The sequence below is a fragment of the Balaenoptera borealis genome (assembly GCF_965194805.1).
Source record: "Balaenoptera borealis genome assembly, chromosome: 8".
NCBI classification, from domain to species: domain Eukaryota; kingdom Metazoa; phylum Chordata; class Mammalia; order Artiodactyla; family Balaenopteridae; genus Balaenoptera; species Balaenoptera borealis.
In genome coordinates, this window is record NC_138865.1 from 5726260 (window position 1) to 5749938 (window position 23679).

General features: G+C 43.4%; 1 protein-coding gene and 2 long non-coding RNA genes across 9 annotated transcripts in view; 1 reads left to right on the plus strand and 2 right to left on the minus strand.

The window, feature by feature from the left end:
- The window catches only part of GALNTL6 (polypeptide N-acetylgalactosaminyltransferase like 6), a gene marked incomplete at its 3' end in the record, with an annotated part of 1719480 nt that extends 1705342 nt beyond the window's left edge, over positions 1–14138 (plus strand). For 5 of the 6 annotated variants that reach the window (XM_082402133.1, XM_082402132.1, XM_082402128.1 and 2 more), the window contains one exon: positions 13971–14138. In XM_082402133.1, the coding sequence (XP_082258259.1) occupies positions 13971–14138 (168 nt within the window). Of the gene's footprint in view, positions 1–803; positions 4145–13970 lie in introns of those variants that run through there. The other variant, XM_082402130.1, reaches the window with a different exon arrangement.
- Positions 2900–7800, minus strand: LOC309633385. Its single transcript, XR_014247486.1, has 2 exons — positions 4143–7800; positions 2900–3331 (listed from the first exon to the last, which is right to left on the minus strand). It is a non-coding gene; the product is annotated as an uncharacterized lncRNA (long non-coding RNA).
- Positions 7811–23679, minus strand: part of LOC309633379 — a 95748-nt gene continuing 79879 nt past the window's right edge. The window contains exons 5-6 of one of the 2 annotated variants that reach the window (XR_014247475.1): positions 13676–14134; positions 7811–12031 (exon numbers count right to left, since the gene is read on the minus strand). This is a non-coding gene — a long non-coding RNA (uncharacterized lncRNA). Of the gene's footprint in view, positions 12032–13675; positions 14135–14756; positions 14810–23679 lie in introns of those variants that run through there. The other variant, XR_014247476.1, reaches the window with a different exon arrangement.

Consider the following 23679-nt stretch of genomic DNA (forward strand, 5'->3'; position numbering starts at 1 on the left):
GAAACAGATTTGGGGCCAAGCCAGCATTCGAGCGCAGGTGCATCGGGCCTTGAAGTCTCTCCTCTTTCCTGCGCCCTTAAGCAATCCGATCAATATTCCCCGGGGCGAGTCCTGATGCCTGTTGGATTCTGCATCACCAAGACCAGACAAGCGCTTCTCCCAGGCGCACAGAGATTTCCTGGATTGAGTAGTGGCTGCCGGCGACCTGCCTGAGTGAGGAAGGGCGCCGTCGGCCTGGCTTTCTGACCTCTCAGCACCCATCAGCTTTCAGATCTTGTTGGCCTTTTTTTTTTTTTCAGGAAGATTTTCCCCTTTCCCCCCAGCTTTACTGAGATATAACTGACACACAACATTGTGTAAGTTTAAGGTATACAACGTAACGATTTGATATACGTATGCACTGAGAAATGATCACCACAACAAGTATAGTTAACAAATGCATCACTGTACGGAGTTCTCTGTGTGTGTGTGTGTGTGTGTGTGTGTGTGTGTGTGTGTGTGTGTGTAGAACTGTTAAGATCTACTCTCTTGGCAGCTTTCAAGTATACGATACAGAGTTATTCACTGTAGTCCCCATGCTGTGTATTACAACCCCAGAAACTTACCCAGCTTAGAACTGGACCACCCTCCCTGACCCTCCGCCCCCTGGCTCTCAGTTATTTTTCTGTGCGGCTCTTTGCCACCACGAGAAAAGGAAGGAATCCCTATCCTAGGGTCGGGTAACTAGGCTCCTGCCCAGCCATCTCCCCTCGTAGCAGGTACCCAGGGTAAGAAATCCCATTTTCGGTTTCTTTCGCCACCAGGGGGACCCCGGCTACAAGAACGATGACTCGCAGAAGAGACCTCAGTAAAAATATTCAAGTCACCAGCCGACACTCAAAACGACAGCTGAAACAAGAAACTGTCCCGCCGCCTCCTTAACCCCCTACATCTAGTTGGTCCCTAAGACGTGCGAACCCCTCCCTCGCCTTGCCGTCCCTGTGGCCACAGCCCTGGCTGCAGCCCTTCCCGTCTCAGTCCCCGATTGCTGCAAAGGCTCCCTTAAAGGGCCACCCTGCCTCCGCCCTTCCCCCCCTAACCCACCTTCCGTCCTGAAGTCAGAGGGGTGCCCACAAGAGCTGGTCACTGCATCCCTCTGGTTTATACGTTACTTGGTTTCCCACCGAGAAGATGAAGTGCCTTCTCCCAAATTCTCATCCTGCCTCTTCACAATCTGGTCAACGTCACGGTGGCTTGTCTGGCCTAAGACATTCTAATTCATCCTGGAACTGTAATGTGATCTTGAGTGAGTTATTTCACATGTGTGATTTTCAACTTCCACGTCAATAAAACAGAGACAGTAATTCAGTGAGATAAACCGTGGAAAACTTCCAGCAAGGTTTCTGACCATATGATCCAATTTCCATCCATGTGAGTGACAAGTACACTTTTTACACTGAGAATAGTGGGGAGCTATATCGTGCTGTATAGCAAACTATGCTAAGAAATATTAACTACTGTTATCCCCCCAGATCAAGAGCTATCTCACATGTCCTTTTCTGGTAAGGAAACATTTTTATGGGAGTATAACATATATCTTCATTGGGGTTTCCCCAGATGTAGACCCTGAAGTGAGAATTTGAGTACAAGTGGTTTATTTGGGAGATGCCCACCTGCCTCCAAAATCATGGCAGAGAGTAGGGAAGTGAAACAGGGAAGGAATGGGAACCAGTATAGGGCCTATGATAAAGCAAGTACCACTGTGGGCAAGGGGAGACCAAGCCCACCAACACCTCTGCAATGGTCTACACCACGTACCGACGGGAAGGGGGTTGGGATATTTAAACACCACCACAGCCAGTCTCGGCTTACGGCTGCTCCTGGGGGGTGTTTATTCCTGACACCTCTGGGCTGCTGCTCTTACAGACGGAGCTGTTCTAGAGCCCAGAGAACAGAGGCCCTAGAGCGAGATACAGGGGCCAGCTTCAGGAGGTCAGGTCGGCAGGCACTGAAATCCTGGGGCCTGAAGAACTGTGGGCAGATGCTGCCTGAGAACCCAGACCTTCCCACCTTCACCAACACCTGGCACGTCGGTTTCTTTTTCTCTTCCTTTTTCCGTTCTGTGGTTGTAGAGTGAGATCACACGTCTGTTAGCCTTTTTGGAGATCTTCTTTGAGAAGAACCTGTTCAAGTCTGTTGACCATGTTTTAACATGGGTTGTCTGACTTTTTTTTTTCTTTTCTTTCTTTCTTTTTTTTTTTTTTTTTTACAGATTTTGAAGAGTTTTTGGTATATCTAGGTATAGTGGTTATTTGTAAATATCTTACTCTAGTCAGTTTCTGGCCTTTTCTCTCTCCTTGGTGAAGAGCTCTTCTTTCTGATTGGTGTTTTCTGTGTCCTGTTTAGGAAATCTTTGCCCACACCAAAGTCAAGAAGGTAGTATTCTAAGTCATCTTTGGAAGCTTTGCTGTTTAACCTTCTGCATTGTGGTATATATTCCCTGGAATAGTTTTTGTTTACAATGTAAAATGGGGCTGTTTGTTTCATATTTATATTCAATTGATCAATCATCATTTACTTAAAAAAAATCATTTTTCCCACTGCAGGGAAGTGGCACCCTTGTCATAAGTCGAGGGGCCTTATATGCATGGTCTATTTATGAATCCTCAAGTTTTTAACCCTCTGACTAATAAGTCTTAGCCATACAGAAAGTAAACTGATAGAAATAAACAAACTTAACCTAATAAGAACCAAAACCCCATAACATGAGTCTTAGTGGTGAAATGTTTCAACTTCCCTCTGGAGACTGGGAATAAAATATAATGTCTGCTACCGTCACTTCTATTCAACATTGCACAGGGGGGCTTCCCAGAGCCATCAGGCAAGATAAAGAAATTAAAAGGTATAAGAAACAGAAAGGAAGAAATAAAACAGTTTACTCACAGGCGACATAGTTGTGTACATAAAAAAATCCAAAGGTTATACATCTAAACTATTAAAGTTAGTAAGTACATTCAGCATAGTTCTGGATACAAGGTAAATATAAGACAATCAAGTGTCTGTATGCCAGCAACAAAAAACTGGAAAATGAAATTCTAAACTTATTCCATTTGATCACCATAAAAGGTATCAAATAATTAGGAATAAATCTCACAACAGATGTGCAAGGCCTTTATACAGAAAACTACAAAACATCACTAAGAGGAACTTTTAAAAATACAAAGGAAAGCTACCATGTTCAAGGATAAGAAGACAATATTGTGAAGACATCCGTTCTCAAGCAGGTGTTAGCATTTCATGCAAAACCAATCAAATCCCAGCAGGTTTATTTGTGGAAATTGATGAGCTGCTTCTGAAATTTATATGGAAATCAAAGGGCCAAGAATAGCCAAGAAAAAGTTGAAGAAGAAAAAGAACAAGTATCAAACACTATAAAAGTGCCAGGTACCCAAACATTACAAAAATACAATTATTAGTGTAGTGTGCTGTTGGCATAAGGATAGACTGATGCTCTAGAAAGAGAAGCCTGGGTATTGGTAGTTTTAAAAAGCTCCTAAAAGGTTCTGATGGGAAGCCAGATGGAGAATCACTTTTCTAGTTCCAGTTTTTACCTACTTTCCTTACCCTACTCTTCCCTCCTACTGTAGCTGGAAATTGCCCCTCTGCTTGTATTCCTATACCATTTTGTTCCCTTCTTTGTACTTAGAACATTGTATTATGCATGGTAAGTCTCCGCTTATAGATGTTAATTATCTGAGGGCAGGAACTTTTTCTTGTATTTCTGTATGGCCCACCTAATAACTACTACGTAGACATTTGTAAATAAATATTCATTAAATGGGCTCAATTACTGATGCGATCCCCTCCAGGAACCCCAAGCCGCACTGGATGAAACTTAGCACATCTTTTGGTCTCAGAACCAAGTTCACAACCTCCCCAAAGTCCAAAAGTGAAAGGTTTACATCACTTTTCTGAGTTGCTCTCTGGGGTGTCCTTATAGTTTAACTTCCATAAGAAAGGGCTTAAAAATAACATCAAACAGGAAAATACAGATAAAAAGACACCTGTCAGGCTAAACTGATAACAGTGAAACAGTCACAGTACTTTGAAAAGTGAGTGGGTGGAATTCTTGGCATGTGCCCACATCTGACTATTTATGGTACCTTGTGTTACGTGCCAGGGCTTTAGCCTCTCAGCTCATAAAATCCTGCTGGTTCACGAAGATGCCAGATGGATGGCCACAAGGTTGTTATTTTTAAATCATTCCGGTTTGGTATTGATTTAGGACCTAAAATGAGGAAACAGAGTTTAATTAAAAGGTGTGAAATTCGACTCTCGTTCTGATAAATGAAGCCCCACTACAAAATCCTGGACTTGTGGTCATACTTAGACAGTCACACTATCCCTGATCGGCCCCTTCATTTCTGGACAGTCCCAAGTATCACAAAGCTCTAAGACTTTTGGTACCACACAGATTAAATTTCATCCATTTTGGTCAAGACGGATTCCAGATCCTTGAACAATGCTTGCCTGATCTTTACTCCTTACTTCCAATTACATGGCCCAATTTTTCTTCAGATAGCTTCATTGGGACCTACCTCAGCCTCCCGGACACAGATTCTTAACACACTCCAGATGGTCCTAGAGGGTGGCGTGATGCCCAAAAGGGAACACACTATTCTAGGTGTGTTTGACCAAAGAATAGAATGAGTTTCTAGCACCCCTTTGTTATGAGCAGTATATGCCTGTTGAACTAGCTTGAGTTGATTGACTTTCTGCCTTAACTTCACATACTTGGCCTCTTAATGAGCTTTCAGTATTAAAAAAACCACTCTTGCTTTGCTACACAGACACGTCTCTGTAGTCTTCTACCTGTACAGTTCACCTTTTATACTTGGGTAGCCATCCATTGGTTTCTATTAAATTCTCCCTCACGAGATTTACCCCAGCCTGGATTTCGACTCTTTGATCCAGCTTATTACCAGGTGAACTAGTTTTACTCCAGCCGTGAGTTAGGGCAAAGTAGCGTGCACCCAGGCCCTCATCTAAGCTGTTGATCCCAATGAACAAGGCCCAGAACCGAGCTCTCCATCCTATGATGGAGGAGACATTGGTCCATCGGGTGCAGTTACTCAACCAGATACAAATTCACCTAATGGTGAATTATCTTCTAGCCCACATTTCTCCAGCTTACCCATAGGAAAACAAAGGGGGATTTTCAAACATCTTGCTGAAAAGCAGATGCACAATGTCTACATCATACCCTATACTCTGAAAATAATAGGAGACACAATAGGAGACATGAGCATTGTACCCTGAGAAGTTGTGATCTTCAGTGCAACTTGACAGTTCAAAGATGAGCGAGGTTAACTCCCGGGTGGGGAGTACAGACACCCCTGCAAAGAAGCTACATTTTCAGCAGTGTTGCCTTCCCATTCTGTTTCTGTCTGTGTGTCTAATCCAGCTGAAGTCACTTCGTCGTCACGTCCTTTTAACTTTTGCCATATCTGGGTACCTTAGCCATATCCCTGCTGGTTACCATTTTACCTAACAGGCTTCACTGCCACCCTCTGGTCACTAGTAAAAAGATTTCATCACAATCTATCTCAGGCTCTAACATATGGACAAACACTTCCTGAACTGAATGTCTGTCAAGATCAAGACTGTCAAACTTTAAAGGATCCTGGTAATCGGAACTATACAAATTTGAAATTAGTATTTGCTAAGGAGGACAGTTCTTCGCTACTGAGCATGTGTGGGTCTGGAGCAGGACCGCTAGTTGGCTCGGCTAAGAAGGGGGTGAGGGCCTTCCCTGGCGGTCCAGTGGTTAAGACTCCACGCTTCCAATGCAAGGGGTGAGGGTTCGATCCCTGGTCAGGGAACTGAGATCTCACATGTTGTGCAGCATGGCCAAAATATTTTTTAAAAAATAAGAAGAAGAAGACAGGGGTGAGACAGGCTGAGGCCGAGAACACAGGGGCTGGACCCTGAGGGACCTGGGATTTGAGTTCTGGCTCCGCGGTGGTCCTAGCTCTGGGATCTTGGGAAACTTCCTTACTCTGTGCTTCTGTTTCCTCGTTTATCAAATGGCAATAATAACAGTATCTACCTTAGAAGATTATTGTGATGATGAAATAAAAGCTAAATGCACCTAGGACACGGCACTTAATAAGAGTTCAATGAGTGTCAGCTATTACTCTCTCAGGTGCCCGAAAAACTTCTCCTGATTTGACTTTAGCTCTCCTAGTAAGTTTACATAGAGGCAATGATAGGCTGTCTAGTCGTCTTCCTATACTATTTTAGCTATTTAACTGTCACTAAATATTAGAATGTAAATTCCACAAGAGCAGGGATTTTTCTCTGCTTTCTCTCATGCAGTATCCTCAGTACCTAAAACACTGCTTGGCACATAGTAGGTGCTGAATTAGCATTTGTTAAATAAACAGACGAACCTGGCTTCCTGTTTGTCCACATTCACTCTCTCTTCAGGTTGCTTATGTGGATGAAGTAGATAAAATGAGAAAATCTGGGTAGAACATTTAACACTACGAGGCACATAAATACATACTCGATAAATAGCAGCTATTATTATGTTGATGTGACTGCTGGCAGGTTTACTGAGGGGAGATGAACAGCTATGGACAGATGGAAACAAGATATGGAACAGATGGGTTTTCTCTACTCTTGGAGTTTTCAGTCTATTGGGGAAGCAGACAGATTTTTAAATTGAATACATTAAGTGTACAGGATAATATGGGAACGGAACACTGGGCTCTACCCAGGTCAGAGAGGTATGCAAGGCTGCTCTGACACAGTAGCTTTTAAATGGATACCTAAAAGATGAGTAGGATTTAGGCAAGTGAAGAAAAGAATCTGAACAAGAATGGATATATGTATTGGGTTGGCCAAAAAGTTCGTTCAGTTTTAAGTAAAAATAAAAGACACATTTTTCATTTTCCCCAAGAACTTTATTGAACAACGTATTCATTAACTAAATGAACTTTCTTTTATGTAATGTTGGCAGGAGTTTGGTTTATTTTTATTTATTTATTTATTTACTTACTTACTTATTTATTTTGGCTGCGCCGGGTCTTCATTGCAGCATGTGGGATCTTTAGTTGCGGCATGTGGACTCCTTAGTTGTGGCATGCAGGATCTAGTTCCCCAACCAGGGATCGAACCTGGGCCCCCTGCATTGGGAGCTCGAGGTCTTACCCACGGGAACACCAGGGAAGTCCCCCAAATGAACTTTTTGGCCGAACCAATATATGTATAACTGAATCACTTTGCTGTACACCTGAAACCAACACAACATTGTAAATCAACTATACCCCAATATAAAATAAAAATTAAGTTTAAAAAAAATCCCAGATACAGGGATCGGCTTATGCAAATGCCCTCGGGTAGGGAAGAGCTTGGTTTCCTTGGAAGAACGGAGAAGCCAGTTGAAGCGTCTGAGTGTGAGGGGAAATGATGAATTCTAAGGCCAGGGGCAGGCCTGCCTATACAAGACCTCGGGACCATGCTAAGAATTTAGCGAAGAGGCTGGGAAGTCTTTGAATGGTGTGAAGAGCAGAGATTTAACAAATCACAGCCGATTCTGTAATGATCCTGGCTGCTCTGAGAATTGAGGGTGTGCTCATGCCCATCACTTGCCTGTAGCCCAGAAACCCAGTGATGCAGCAGGAGGCAGGGGCTGTCAGCACTGTCTCAGCACACACACCGAGGGCTCTGTCGGTCGGGGCATCAGAGGCATTATTTCTGATTGGCCAAATTATCCACTGATGCAGGAAGACCAATTTTCTCCCCCTGTGAGGAACTGTACCTGTCCAAAGAAAAAATGGAAAAGGATAGGCAATCAGACTGCTTTGTCCCTTTTATGCCTGTCAAGGTGTTATTCGCATTCTCCCAGATGCCAACAGCAAAAATAGGCAGGAAAAAAACCACCTGATGTGTCTTTCTCCCAGAACTCAGAGGCCACTCATAATATCCACCTTGTTCTTCTCCACGACCCTAGGAGGTGGGAAGGCGGATATTTTTGTCCCTTATCTCATCCCTCCCTCCTCCTCCCACTCCATTCGTCTTGCAGATGGAAAACTGAAATCACTAGCAAACGAAGGGGCCATCAGAGATTCCTGTCAGAGATAAAACTAGGATTAAAAACTAGTCTCATAATTCCGAGCCTTCCTTCTCTCATATCCATACTAGAAACAAAAGGACATGAAGGCGATGTCTCTCACAAATGCATTTGCTGTCAGTGTGAGTTACACAGAAATGAACAGTCAGCAGGAGGGAGTAACTCGACTCTCCCCACTTTACAGAGAAGCTATCTTGAGGTCCAGCCTATACCCAACTGCTTTCGGGGCATCTAAACCTGGATGTCCCATAAACACCTATGACTCATTATACCTGAAACAGAGATCATCATCCCCACCCCCAATCCTGCTCCTCTTTCCGCAATTCTCACCTCAACACTGCTTTTCCTCTAGTCATCCCCTCCCTCCACCTTAATCCCCACGTCCCATCAAATCAGAACGCCCTGTGCATTCACCTCCTGAAAAAGCTTTCCAACCATGTCTCAGGTCACCCCCAACTCCTCCCCATTGCTGTTGCTTTCACCTCGGCTCAAATCTGGACCACTGCAGTAGCCTCCAGCTGTGCCTCCGGCTGTATCCAGAGTCCCCCACTCCCACCCCATCCTCCTCTCTGCCACCAGCATGAGGCACCCAAGATGTGGATCCTTAACTCCACTGTTTTAAATCCTCCAACAACCATCCCGCACGCTTGCCTGAAAAGTCAAGCCTTAGCGTTGCACCCCAGTCTCTTCATGATGTGGAATTCATCTGTCACCCTCTGGAATCTTCCCCCTTGCTCCTTGTGCTTGGGCCACGCCAAGTGATCTGCTGGTCCCCAGCACATGATGGACGGAGCCCTCCATCACCTCTGACTCATCTCCGACCACTCTCCCTCACCCTGGCCTCCTCGTGTTACTCTAACCCACACTGCATCCCTGCTTAGGGCCTCTGCACTGGCTGTTGCCCCGTCTGGCACCTCTTCCTCCAGATACTTGCATTGCCAATTCCCTTACCTTCTTCAAACATCACCTACTCAAATGTCACCTTCCCAGTGAGGTTTACCCTTGCCTCCCTATTTAAGTTTGCAGACCAGCCCTTCCCTTGGCACTCCAGTTTCTCCGGACTGCTTTGATTTGTTCCATGTCACCTTTGAACAGGCCATGGAAACAATTACACTCATGGTTTATGGTCTGTGCCCTACTGCTCTACCCCCAACCCCACCTCTAGAATGTAAGCTCCAGAAGGGCAGGAATTTTTATATTATTAAGGTTATTGATACATCCCAAACACCTAAGACAGTGCCTGACAGATAGTAAGCACCCTGTAGACTCTTGTTGAATAAACTGAATGCATAAATATACCTGTTAGTTCACATGTCTCTGTTCACACATTCTTCTTTATTCATCCTATTCCCCCGCAGCTACAATCTCATTGACACTTTCTGCTTCAATCATGTCTTGTTTACCTATTGGTCTCCCCCACTTCTTGGGCCAGGGGAGGCATCTTAGGTTATCTTTCTATGCCTACTTCCTAACACACACCGGAAAATAAAAGGCGCTTAATAAATATTTGTTGAACCCAGATGCCCTGGATCACGTTGTATTTCAGGCAACATGTAAACACCCGGACCATAACTAAACAGAAGAGCTCATTCCTGAACTAATTACTTTGGTCCATAAATCTTTTGCTTAAACCAGGAGGTACTGATGTATCCATTCGGATAACGGGTCGAGACAGGTGCCAATTTTTGCAAATTCTATTTCGCCAGGATTTCAGAAAATGCAATTTGGTCTTGAATAGCTGGTCTCAGACCAGATGGTTAGTGCGTTCTGATTTTTAGAACTGGGGACGCTCCCTGACTGAAAACAAATTAAGAGGAGAGCAGGCGTGGAATAACCATTACTTCGTTAGTTACTGCATGTAGGACATTGTGCCAGCGATTTTACATATATTAACTCATTTTATCCACAGCAAACTCGTGAAGCAGATATTATTATCTATATTTCACAAGTGAGGAAGCTGAGGTTCAGAGAATTAAGCAACCAACCAGGGTCATGTAACAGATGAGTGGTGTGACAGGAATATGACCAAATTTCCTGTGGAATAAAGCCCTGGCCCCCTGTACCCTGCCGCCGTGTGGGGGTTTATTCTCAGGGTCATCTTCTTGTACATTATGAACTCACCCACCTATTTTACTGCCTCTGCATCTTTGATGTTTGATTCTTTTACTACCCTGAACACAGTGGGTAATGTTTTCTACAACATACCTGTTCTTTTAAAATTTGGACCCTACAGAGGTACAGAATCTAATAAAATTTAGTGCTGGCCTCTGAATACCCTGGAGTGTCATACCAGCTTGCTTTGAAGAGGTGTCCCTCTCCAGGACCTACTTGAAAAGTCCCACCCAGCCTTCACCCTGGGGACCAATTGGAATTTAGCCTGACCTGATTTGGTTATGAAGGGCAGTGCCATAATGCTGAATCTGAACTTTTTCATTTCCTGCTCAAGGATATCTAACTTTCTTAGGCAAAAACAAACAGAAAAAAACAAGGGAGGAAGCGGTCAGGGAAGGCGGGAGGATGCAGGAGATACAGTTTGCGGCGTTACTTTTTGAACACCCGGGGCACAGGCTCTGCCCTCCCTCCGGACTGAACAGAGAAGAGTCCAGGTAAAAGTGCCCTTTCAGGAGGGTTGTTAGGGAACACCAGACTTGCCAGAGGGCTCAGAACTCTATCCCAGAGGAGAAAACTCTATTTGGCTCTGTGCCAGCATATCTTGTCATGACGGAGGAGACTAAAGGAGAAAAGGGCTGTCGTAGTGTGTAGATATCCATCCCAGTCTCCCAATTCATCCCTCCCCTCCCTTACCCCTGGGTAACCATAAGTTTGTTTTCTACATCTGTAACTCTATTTCTATTTTGTAAATAAGTTCATTTGTACCCTTTTTTTAGATTCCACATATAAGTGATATCATGTGATATCTTTCTCTGTCTGACTTACTTAGTATGATCATCTCTAGGTCCATCCATGTTGCTGCAAATGGCATTATTTTGTCCTTTTTAGGGCTGAGTAATATTCCACTGTATACACACTACTATATATAAAATCGATAACTAATAAGAACCTACTTGTATTGCACAGAGAACTCTACTCAACACTCTATAATGGCCCATATGGGAAAAGAATCTAAAAAAGAGTGGGTAGATGTACATGTATAACTGAATCACTTTGCTGTACACCTGAAACTAACACAACATTGTAAATCAACTAGACTCCAAGAAAAAATTTTTAAAAAGGGCTGGTGTCGGAGAAGGGGCCACATTCACCAGCGACGACGCGCCAGCCAGGAGAAACATTGGTAACGACGTTTCGCGATCCAGAAGCTGAGCTGAGGAGAAATATAATGATGGCAGTGTATGTAGCTCCCAAGGTCAAAGTGGAAAACGCATGTCTTGGGGACACTAAAGGTGCTTTCAGAAGGTTCCCCTTTAGGACCTGCTGGACACGCCAAAGACACGGAAGGTCAGTCTACAACCAGAGAGCAATCATCTATTAGTCCCCAGAATATGGTGGATAGTGTCTATTTGATGCCCTGTCATTCGTCACCAGTGAACTTCGGAAAAAAATGTTCATTCAATTTTATGGCTGGGAGAGGCTTCAGAGATGGATGTTATCCACCCCCTCGTTTTACTGATGAAGCGTCTCAGACACAGATAGATGTGGGGAATTCTACTTTTCAACGTTTATGAGAACATGAAGTATAGTTACAGAAACATACTCTGGATGGTTCAGGGTCATGCTGAATCTGTTCATCCCACCCAACTGTCCCCACGAGCATACCTGGATCTGCCGGAGCGTGTATTCCAGCTGGAGATTTGGAAAAGTACGATCACCTTATGGCTTGGAAAATAACATTCGGAAAAAGAACATGTTCAGAAAATCTGGTTTGGCTTTTGCATCCACGCTGAGGCGCACACACTGAGAAGGGAAGGGAATTAAAACATGTTCTACTCCTTTTTTTCCCTCATTTTTTAGTTTTTACGGAAATATGTGTTTGGGGAGAGAAACTGCAAGTCTATGGGGGGGTCCCCACGTGAGCTACTGACAAAAGTGACAATAGGAAGAAATCTAGATAGTTATGAAGGAAAAGAAGTACCTGGATGTGGAACAGAGTGAATTTTAGAATTTAGCAGGTCACATAGAATTTTCACGAATGTAACAGCTTAAGGATGCTCTTTGAAAAGCTGATGGGAATATATTAGGCCTGTGTAGCTAAATTGGTAGAAAGTGGGGCAGGAGACGGAGTGGGAGGGGTGCTGGGGAGGAGGGGGCTGGGAGGGCCAAGGAGCTGCTGCCTAGGGAGGCGCGGGGGCGGCTGTGGGATGGGATCTGTGACCTCAGCATCAACATCAGCCCCAGGAGGGAAGAGGCGGGTGAGCTCAGGGCACAGCCTCCTCCTCCAGAATCTGTGACCACGCCCGTGAAAGGAGAGCTCTTGCCGGCTGCCCTGGGGTCAAAGGGCAGCCAGTGAAGCAGGGGATGAGGAAAATGGGCAGGAGAAATCAGCAGCCCTCTCGTGTGTAAGGAAAGTGAAATCCACAATAAACCTGGGAGACTTGAAAGAGGGCAGAGGAGAGAAGGGAGCCTATGTACTAGATGTAGCTCTGTGTTTACACTGAAAGTGGAAACATGCAAACGAGGCTTGGGGCCGCCTTCCTCCTTCCTTATTCTTCCTTCCTTCACGGGCACCCAACTAGGCAAACATCCGGGTCCGAAAGGACGTTAAATATTAGTTGACAACCAGTGTAACCCAGAAATGCTAACATGGGATGCCTAAAAGCTGAGTCTAATGTCCCTCAGTTAAAGAAAATAAGCAGACCCTCTAAATGTTTCCTAAGCTAAATAATAAAACATAACTTGTTCCCAAAATTTCAGCAGCGATCTGGGGATGTTTTTACATGTTATTGGCCCTTTTTTTTTTAATGCATAGACACGATAAGAAACAAAAGCGTTTATTGCTAGTTAAGGAAAGATCCCTCTCTCGTAGCACTGGTTTCCTTCTCCCTGATTGCACAATAAAAAGCAGTGTGTACTAATAGAGGCTATTCACATAATGGGCTTGCTCACCACTTAAGCTCTGTGCCCTGCTAGCACCTTCATTCACAGAGCCGTTCTCTTTATCACATACTGAGCTAACACTGCCTCCCTCCACTTTACAAAAGGCGGGGAGAATTGCATCCCAGGAAGAGCAGGGATGCCGATAAAGGGGTCGGGAAGAGGCAGTAGCTCAAGAGTCAACAAATTTGAGCCTGTGCTTGGAGATTCTGCCTGTGCACTGTGTACCCCCAGTCCCGAGTTCATCCTGGGACCTGGGCAACCCAGCACCCAGCTCACTTGGTCCCTGGTCCTCTGGTATTTCCCTTTCCCAGTACAAGGCTAGGGAACATGATGACTCTTCTGGTCCTCTGGGTGTGTGTGCGCGGCTGTGGCGGTGTCTGCTGCGGACTAAATGACCATTTCTGTACGCATTCCTCTCCCCAAACAGCTAGATTAGCAGCTACTTGACAAGCAACCTCATGCACTTTTCATCTTCCAAACCCGAGCGTGTAACAAAATGCTTACCACAGAGCAGGAAATGAATGGATTATATTTTTTAAAGATCCATGAATGAATGAATTCTTTGTTTCTGGCTGAATCTGCTTGGAGGGCCCACATTGCACCAACGGTTCCTAGGAAACCACATTCCGTGTGGCAGCTCCGCCTCCTGTTGTTTGAGTTGGGAGGTGGTCTATTTTTTTCACACTCTGGGTATACACTGAAGTATCAGCAGGGTTATTTTACTTCCTCTTTATATTTTGGGTTCCAAGCATTCACCGTGTATGATATCAGTCTCTTCTTTTCTTCCCGATCCCTGCAGGACAGAACATTATTCCATCCTGTGAGTAACAGCTGCATGGATTGCAGCCCTGCAGAGAAGAAGATTTTCATGGCCAGATGTGACCCTCTCTCCGAGACCCAGCAGTGGATTTTTGAACATATTAATATGACTGTTTTAGAAAAATTTAACTACCATGCCAGCTCCTAGAAAGAAAAAAGGAAGGAAGAAACAGTGATTACCTACAGGTTATAAAAACTAAATTTTAGCCAGTCTCTGGGTCAAAGGAGTCAGGAATAACATTTCCTAGATCCAGGAAGTCTGGTTTAAAGATATGTAAATGCCACGACAAAGTAGGTTGTCCCGAAGAACTTCCTGCACCTGAAGAACTTGGCTAAGAAACTCACCAGCTGCTTCTGAGAACTTGAGCAGTCCCCTTGCTGGCCAAGGGCAAAGATGATTTAGGGACTTTTGCAAACAACTGCTGAGTTAATAAATCCTAGCATTTCTCAGGTCAAATCCTGCAGTAGTGAGTAGCTATGAATGGATCCTCTTAAGTGGGTGGGTGGGGTGGAGGTGAAGGGCATGACCGCTCTGACAACCTGTCGCAGGTTTAGAATGGGCCATTCTCCGACTAGAATGGTTAAAAGTGCTGCAGATGATTCTAGAGTGCTCATACCATTCTGTGTTCTTGTTTTATTTTGCAATGAGGGTGTGCTATCTAAGACTTAAATTACATCATGAAATGGACTTGGAGTGTCTCCATGCCTTCATTGACGTCTGCCATTTTCCTTTTACAGCAGAGGTAACTTACTGGTCATAAAAATTCATGCTCCGTAAATTAACTGAAGTTCTAATTCAGTGCCCTTGTATGAATCCAGCTGAAAAACAAACACAAAAAACTATGTTACCAAGTTACTCCAAAGAGAAAGATTTCACAGAAGCAGCAAGACCATGTAAGGTTTAAGGAGAGGAATTTCCCTAGGAAATCTATTTTTACTTTTCTATTATTCTTAGAATTTTAAAAGTCTGATGTTTGTCCAGTCATAGTTTTATTAAGGAAGGACATGGAGTGAGGTTGATGTAATTTGTTCAGGAGATTCTTAAATCCAAATAAATCTACACTCCAAGTGACATGAAAATGGCTTAGTACACTTCAGTTATGCTTGATCAGTGCTGGGGACGTAGAACTGGTTGGGTTTTGCTCTCGGCTGGGGTTTTTTGTTTATTTGCTTTATATCGTAGGTATTAAGGATGGTTTAGTTTTCCTTGGAAGCACATTGAAGGAATTTCCATTAATAAAGTGCTTCTGACCCCATTTTCTATTAATGGGACAAGATTTCAGGGATGATTAAAAAACTAAATGGAACATTTAATCCTTAAAAGAACTTTTTTTTTACTTTTCAATAACAATGGGGGTGGGGGAGGAATATACAGGGATGAGTATACAGGAATATACAGGGATGAATATATAGAGGAAAGAATGATGTTTGTTTTATATATCTATTTCTCAAGTTTTTTTCAGGTAGAAAAAAAGTTTTTATTTTGCTTTTGTTGTTTTCTTTCAACTCGCTTTTCATATGAATAAAGAATATATATATTGTCTTGGATATAAAAGCATTGAATTTTAGAACTGGGAAGACACTTAGAATCCAATCCCTTTGTTTTTACCGATGAATAGCGAAACCCCAGAGGAGAGTGGTCCTAATTCCTGGCAGGGCGGATGGGTCTTCCAATGCCTGGTGTCCAGTGCTTTTCATCCTGTGTTGCCTCTTCCGTTATCCAAGAAGGTTCTGGTTTCTACTCTGATTTAACTAGAAATGTTCAGTCCCTAGATGAGAATAATATGCCTGCCTGGGGATGCCCACAAGAGTAGCATTCACGTTCAGAAGCTTTAACATATGAAACCTCTTCGCGTAAATGTTCATGATTTTGTTCTCTCCTTGAAATCTAATCAAAATGTCCAGTTAAACTGCCCTGCTAATAGGTGGGGAAGAGTTATTTCGTTATCTTTACTGATTTTTCAAGCATACTTTTGAAGAGCTACTCTATTTAAACTGACAGTCACAGAGATTTTTGTGTGTGTGTAGGTCAAGCGGTCTTGAAGCTTTCAAGATGCATAGTGGAGAAAATCAATAGTGAGAAATTAACCTGTGTGCTGAACAATTCCAGAGAGTGAGTGAAGATTGATCTCAAGTGTTCAGAGAGCAATCTGGTTGTAGAATGAGATGAGCCTATAAAAATCCACATTATGTCACTAAACAGTTGACTGCTGCGTTCAGTTCCACCGAAGAGCCAGCCCCAGGTTCTGCACCCTGGGAAGCCCAGATTTGCAATATGCAAGGGTGCTCTCATCCTGGGAATACTGCATCCTTTTGTTGTGACAACCAGGATCAACACAGATTGGTTTCCTGATCTCAGAGGGCCTTGTCTCTTACTTTGACGAGAAGGACGTAATATAAAAAGTTAAAATTAAAAAATTTTCAAGAGAAGCCTGAGACACGAAAGCCAAAATTAAAACCTCAAACTGCCAAGTAATTGTTAGATGTGTGCAAAGGGGGAACATCCAAACAGAATCAAACGAAGCCTCAGAATCTACTCCCAGGCAGGAGGGCCTGGCACTGCAATAAACACGTCCAAGGAGGTTTCCCAGTACCACCAAAGGGCGGGACTCTGCTTACTTGAAATACCTCTATGGCCATTCTGAGAAATAGAAGATTGCATATGTTTTTGCATTTATTTGGCAAAAGGACTGAACAGTCATCAGAGAGATTCTCTTTCCTGGAAAGAACACGATTTAGAAACGGAGCATCAGAGTTCGGAGCCGCCCTTTTATCAGAATGAGAAGAAAAATAGCAGGAAGTTCCTCTGGCCTTGGAAATTGCTGCTTCTCCAGAATAAGAAATGGTTTTGCCAGAAGTTAGAAAATAGTTAATTTTTCAAATCCTTTTTATGCATGTACTGAGAAAAGGTTGTGCTGGAAAACAGTTGTGAACTAATTTTGGGATTTATATGTGCTCCAAGGTTGGCTTAATACCATGGCAATAACAATGACTGGCTTCTAGGTCTACTGCTGTTTAGTTTAAAATATTAACATGATCACATGACTGTTTTGAAATGTATTCGTTATAACAGAGGCCCCTGTGTATAATGCAAGTTCCAGGATTATTTTGTGAATTGGTAACATAGAGCGTTATACAACAGATGTGTAACACGTAACGAAAATGGATTTCCAGTCAATGAAAGAGAGCGTTAGGCCCATTCTGTCCACATTCTAGCAAAACACTTGACATGGTGTCCTTTAGGGGCAATTACATGTTTTCTAAAAAACCAGCCAGGGGACCTCCCTGGTGGCACAGTGATTAAGACTCTGTGCTCCCAATGCAAGGGGCCCGGGTTCAATCCCTGGTCACGGAACTAGATCCCACATGCACGCCGCAACTAAGAGTTTGTATGCCACAGCTAAGGAACCCATGAGCTGCAGCTAAGACCCGGCACAACCCAATAAATAAATTAAAAAAAAAAAAAAAAGCAGCCAGAAAATAAAAGGCATATAAATATCTCTTTTGTGCTTCTTGCCCTCACATGAAAAACTTCGATTTCAATTTCTTCATAACTCCAATAACTTCATTATCTCCACAATGAAGGAGCAAAAAGGAATCTTTTATTGGAAAGACTGGCATATAAACTTTATGTCAGACACATCAAAAGAGACAAGGACACTTGGATGACAAAGCCAACTGTCCAGTGAGAAAAGGCCATGCCCACCTCTGGGTGACATCACACATCTGAGGACCCGAACAGCATTGATGGCAAGGCTGGGACGCTCCTTCTGCTTTTGACTTCCCATCTGAAGTGTTACAGACTTTTTCCCAGGAGTGGACAGCGCCCCAGCCTCCCAATGCTGCCAGGTCACCTTATGCAGAATTCACAGTCTTCCTAATAATATGAGGTTCTTGTGAACATTGATTTATCCCTGCGACCCCTTTAGGAATATCTCCTGAGGCCTCTTCCCCTGGCAGGGATATAAGGTGGAAATACACTTTCATAAGCAGCTGCTGGAGATAAAGAAAGAGGGTATTTTATATAAATCCTGGGAGACAACACCTCAAAGGGAAAATATTTCTCAGTGATCCCCTGAGATTCTGGGAGTAAATGCAAACGGCGAGAGGTAGTCTGTATCTCTAGACACGGGTGCCCATCACCCCCTGTGTTCACTCCATCACCAGGTCCTGACCTGGCCGTCCTAACTCTCACACGACACCACCAGCTGTAATTACTCTCCACGTGTGCCACCGTGGCGGGAACACTGAAGAGTGACAAGTGGCCAGTCCTCCCATGCCGCCGACGTTGGAAGAGTGCTCTTTGATTTATGTCTGGAGCCTTTGTTGGAGGCCCGGGAGCTGTTTGCGACTCTATTTGGTAGACTTGACATTGGCTCGGAGCTTTTATCACAGTCACTCATCTCCGCGCTTGACACGTCAGGCTGGTGTGTCTGGTACCGCGGCTTCTCAGCAGACGACAGCTCAGGCACGTGTGTGATGCTTCAGAGAAACCTGGGGACATTTCTTCTGTCCCTCCGGCCTGAAGTGGCCCCCTTCAGCTCACCACAAGACAGCCCCCAGGGTCCCTAGAGTCTGCCACACCCCACGTGTGCCCGGGTCAACCTCAGTACAGAAAGGCTGGACTTTGCAGAATCTTCTATTCTGACATCACGCACCTTGGGAAGGGTGAGCTTATTAGTTTGTAACTAAGTGACATAAGTCCTGGTTTACCAGGGACAGTCCTGGTTTCTGCCTGTGTAATTATCAACAGCACCCCCTTTCACTCTTAAAAGTGTCCTAGTTTGGATAGCAAATTTTATGTTCTCTCTATCTATAATCCACCTGCTTGTTTACTTCATAGTTCCCGTACTTATGAATGCCCAGAGTCTACAAGAAATCAGCTAGTCTCACCCCATCCCTTCACACAGGACCAGACGAAAACCAGTTCTATTTGATGATTGTCTAAAGCATTCACATGGTTCTTTACAAGTTGCTTCATGGAAGCTTTTTAATTAAGAGTTCTTACACCCATCTACATTGTTTCGTTGAATCAAGACGATTCTAGTTTAAATGTTTTTTTCATGATTTAAAAAATTGATTTGAAATTAACTAAGTCATTTTCTACTTTTCCAAGCTGAAAACAGTAGATGCCCACCAGTAGCCATATTATTAATTCTCAATATTATGGTATAAGATAGAGATCGATAGATGATAGGTAGATAGACAGATTCTATTTGCAATATTGCTTTTGTTTTTAAAGCGATTTTACATTTATCTCCTTCTGCCCTTGTAACCACCTCTGCAGTAGAGGATTATTACCGTCCTTATGAAGAAAATGCAGGACTTGTGCCCAGGAGATGTGCCCAGATCAAGGTCACACAACAAGTTCACAGCAGAGCTGGGATGAGAAGCCAGGCCTGGATGCTGAGGCCTCAGTTCCTTCCCGTCTCCGTGGTGCCCACACCTCACTGTAGGGTCGTTGGTTCATAGTCAGACCAAATACGAGAGGGCTTGAGCTACTTCACTGGTGGGAACAAACCTTCCTTGGGAGCCTCTGTTTTTAACCCTTAATTATATTTGCTCTTCTTCCCCCAAGCGTATTAAAGGGAGAACACCAAACTGCATTCAGGATTAGTCCCTCTTAATGAGATTTCCAGGGTACTTGCAAGAAGTGATCTATTAAAGTTATTTGCATAGCTCTGGAGGAGAAATCCTCAAGCAAATACTGTGCACTTTGGGAGTATTAATGGGTTCAGCCCTCGGTGGCGGGGGGCAGCCAAAAAAATAAAATAAAAATAGATTGCTGGACCACCTTCCCACCCCCAACCCAAGATTCTGATTCATTCAATCCGGGGTAGAGCCCAGGAATTTACATCTCTAACAAGTTTCTAGGCAATGAGGATCCCGATGGTCTGGGATCCACCCTTTGGCTTAAATCAACAGTCTCACCATTTTGAAAATACCTTTTAAAGCTAGTTTTATTGATGTTGAATGTGTATAGAAACCATGTATTACACTTAAAAGACCTCTCTTAGAAATGATAAAATCCCAATTCATTCAAAATCCAAACTGAGTGTAACTCAACTTCAATAAATATTTATTGCCAGAGGAAAGTTTCTCTTTTAAATCTCTTCATTTTTAAAATTCTTTTAAATTGATTGATAGTTGATTTACAATGTGTTTCAGGTCTACAGCAAAGTGATTCAATTATACATATGTATGTGTGTGTGTGTGTGTGTGTGTGCGTGTGTGTGTACACACACAGATTCTTTTCCATTGTAGGTTATTACAAGATATTGAATATAGTTCCCTGTGCTATACAGTAGGTCCTTGTTGTTTATCTATCTTATATATAGTAGAGTGTATCTGTTAATCCCAAACCCCTAATTTTAAAGCTCTTTAAGTCAAGATCACAGAGCTGAAAGACCAAGAATAGGCAGTATTATGGTATCAACTAGGTCAAGGCCCCTACCATTAAGTGCCTGGCATTAAGCACCACATTAATAATTCAATTATTATTGTTCCTTCCTCCGTTAATGAGCTTCATGCTACTGTAGAATAGTATTAAAAATAAAACGAAGGCATAGTATGGTTAAATAATTTACTTAACATTGCTTTTCAGTATATCAGCCCGTCTAACCTAGACCATGCTTTTTCTCCAGTTCTGTCTTGAGAAAAGAAACATTACTTTTTTGGTGGCAAATACCTGGCCGAGCTCTTTTCACAAACATTGTGCAGATGTGACTGAGCTACGGTTCCTCTCATCTTTGAAAAATGCTGCAAGTTTAATTAAAAGTCTTTTAAGTGTAACAGCATCTCACTATGCCCAACTCAGTTGAGTAACTTCCCTAGAAACAGCTGCAGAAAGTAAAGAAAAGCTTAGTATTTCTGCCATGTTGGAAGTGTGGTTGTCTTGGATTGTAACCTTCTTTTCATTGAAAATAAATACGAAGACCTTTTTTCAAGGTTTGTTTCTCCCTTGTCCTCTGTCTTCAAAAACAAAAGTTAACTGAGAATAGGTCTTTTTGTTTTCAGCGTATTTAAATTCTAGCCCCTAGTGGTACACAGAGTAAATCCTCCAAACTACATTTTTTTTCAAGTATTTTTCTAGTTGTGTGTGTGTGTGTGTGTGTACCATGGATTCATGAAGGAGAACATATGATGGGGAAAAGGATTTTGCTTTACCGCTGCTTGCTATTCAGATTGTGTCACCCAGCAAATTGCTTGTTATGTGATGTATAATGTGGCCAATCATCCCAGCCACATGTGTTCAGATCTTACAGGGAAAAAAATGCAGCAGATGCAAAAGCGCCTTTTAGAGCCAAAACTAGACAGTGCATCTCATCTCAAAAAGATACACTTCTGTCACCAGGACTTTGGAATTCTTGGAAAGGAGTAAGAACCCGGGACCCAGGGGTCCCCAACAAGGCTCCCGCACCCTGCAGAGAAGGGATTCGAGGAGGTGGGCTGTGGCACCGGTGAGGATGAGAGAGAGAAAGAGAAACAGCCATGTCTTGCTTTCCTCAAAATAATTTGCTTACTGTCCTGGAGGAAGCAGTGGGGAAGTGCTGAAGTGGCTGAGATGTCAAAGAGACGATCTCAGAAAAGAAATGCTGCACTTGAGCAAGCAGTCACCTTTCATCACTGTCTCCCTGACCCACACCTCCCACCCCCAGCAAGTGGCCAGGGTCAGACCCACACAGACCTGCACCGCCCCGAAAAGCGCCTTCGGCGGGAACACAAGGATTTCTAAAGAATGGGAGCTCAAACAAGGATGAAATAACTATGCAGAGTCCCTGCGATGTTCAAAAAAGAAAACCATCTCGAGGCCAGTTCATCCGGATAATGAATGCCCTTGGACGTGGATGGGAGGCTCTTTGATTGGGAGAGACAGGAAAGCCTGAACCGGAGGAGAGCTAATGACCTTGTTCCGACATCCATCAGACATCAGTCGGCTGCCAGAAAACCGCCCGTGGGGTCGGGGCAGCGGCAGCGAGGTTTAAAATGGCCAGAGAGAAAGGCTGTGGGCAAACGGGCTGCACTCGGGCGCAGCTCCTGAGGCTGACGGACGTCTCGACCGCGGAGCCGGCACGTGCTCTGCAGAGCTGACTGAGCCACCCGCCGGGGGCGCAGGGGACCCCAAGGCCCCCTGGGAAATTCCTCTCCTCTCCTGCCTCGTGGATTCTCCCCTATTTCTATCGATCCTGATAAACTTCCTCCAAAATGAAGTCAGAACATCAGATCCGTGTCATTCCTTTGCTGACTCGATGATCTAGAGCGTCTTTCTCACCGGGTTCAAGAGAAATGTGATAGCAGCCAAAGTCCCAGTCTCCCTGCAGGCCATTCCCTCCGAGGCTTTTCTCTCGGACTAGGGAAAACTGTTTCAGGCAATGTCAGCAGGCTGGTCTTTTTCTCTGAGGACTGGACACTCTAATTTAATTAGATAAATGTTTGTTGAGTCCCAACATGAGTGAGGCCTCACGTTGGAACCAAAGGTCCACATAGCTAGGAGAAAAATGTCTGGTTAACTCTCAGAAAATGATGTTCTTGCCCTGGCTGCAGCCCTGGTGTCCCATCTGAGACTGGGTGAATCTCTACCCTCCCTAAGTCTTCCCTGCAGGAGTGTGGTCGTGATGAAACACGGGAATGAACAGGACTGGCAAACAAAATGTAAATGAGACATGTTTACATTTAATGAAAGTCCGTCCTCTGGCAGCTTACAATTCAGCAATGTGATTCTTGGATAGGGTGACCAGGTAATTTGTCAGACAAACCAGAAAATTTTTGAGAATGAAATGAGGTATTATTAATAATGATGGAGGAGAAACAACCTAAATGTCCATCAACAGATGAATTGATAAAGAAGATGTGGTATATATATATATATATATATATATATATATATATATATATATACACACACATACAATGGAATACTTCTCAGCCATAAAAAAGAATGAAATAATGCCATTTGCAGCAACATGGATGCAACTAGAGATGATCATACTAAGTGAAGTAAGTCAGAAAGAGAAAGACAAATACCATATGATATCACTTATATGCGGAATCTAAAATATGACACAAATGAACTTATCTATGAAACACAAACAGACTCACAGACATAGAGAACAGACTTGTGGTTGCCAAGGGGGAGGGGGTTGGGGAAGGGATGGAGTGGGAGGTTGGGGTTAGTAGATGCAAACTAGTATATATAGGATGGACAAGGTCCTACTGTATCGCACAGGGAACTATATTCAATATACCATGATAAACCATAATGGAAAATAATATTAAAAAAGAATGTATATATATGTATAACTGAATCACTTTGCTGTACAGAAGAAATTAACACAACATTGTATACCAACTATACTTCAGTAAAAAAATTTTTTTTAATAAAAAATAATGATGGAGGAAAAGCAGGTGGAAACCAGGCCTGGGGAAACCAAAACATATGGTCATCCTCTTCTTAAAGACACTAACAAAATAAGACGAAATATTAAGCCTGAACCCACATAGCCAAAAGTTAAGGGTTCTTGGATAGAAAAAAAACTTTTCCTCTACCCTCTTAGTTGAGTTTTAGGGGGCTATGAGTTAAACTGATGAAAGACAGATTAGCAAGAAAAAAAAAAAAGATATAAACTTATGCACAGGAATTCACAAAGAAATGTAACTCAAAAAGGCACTTAGAATTTGGGATGTATGTG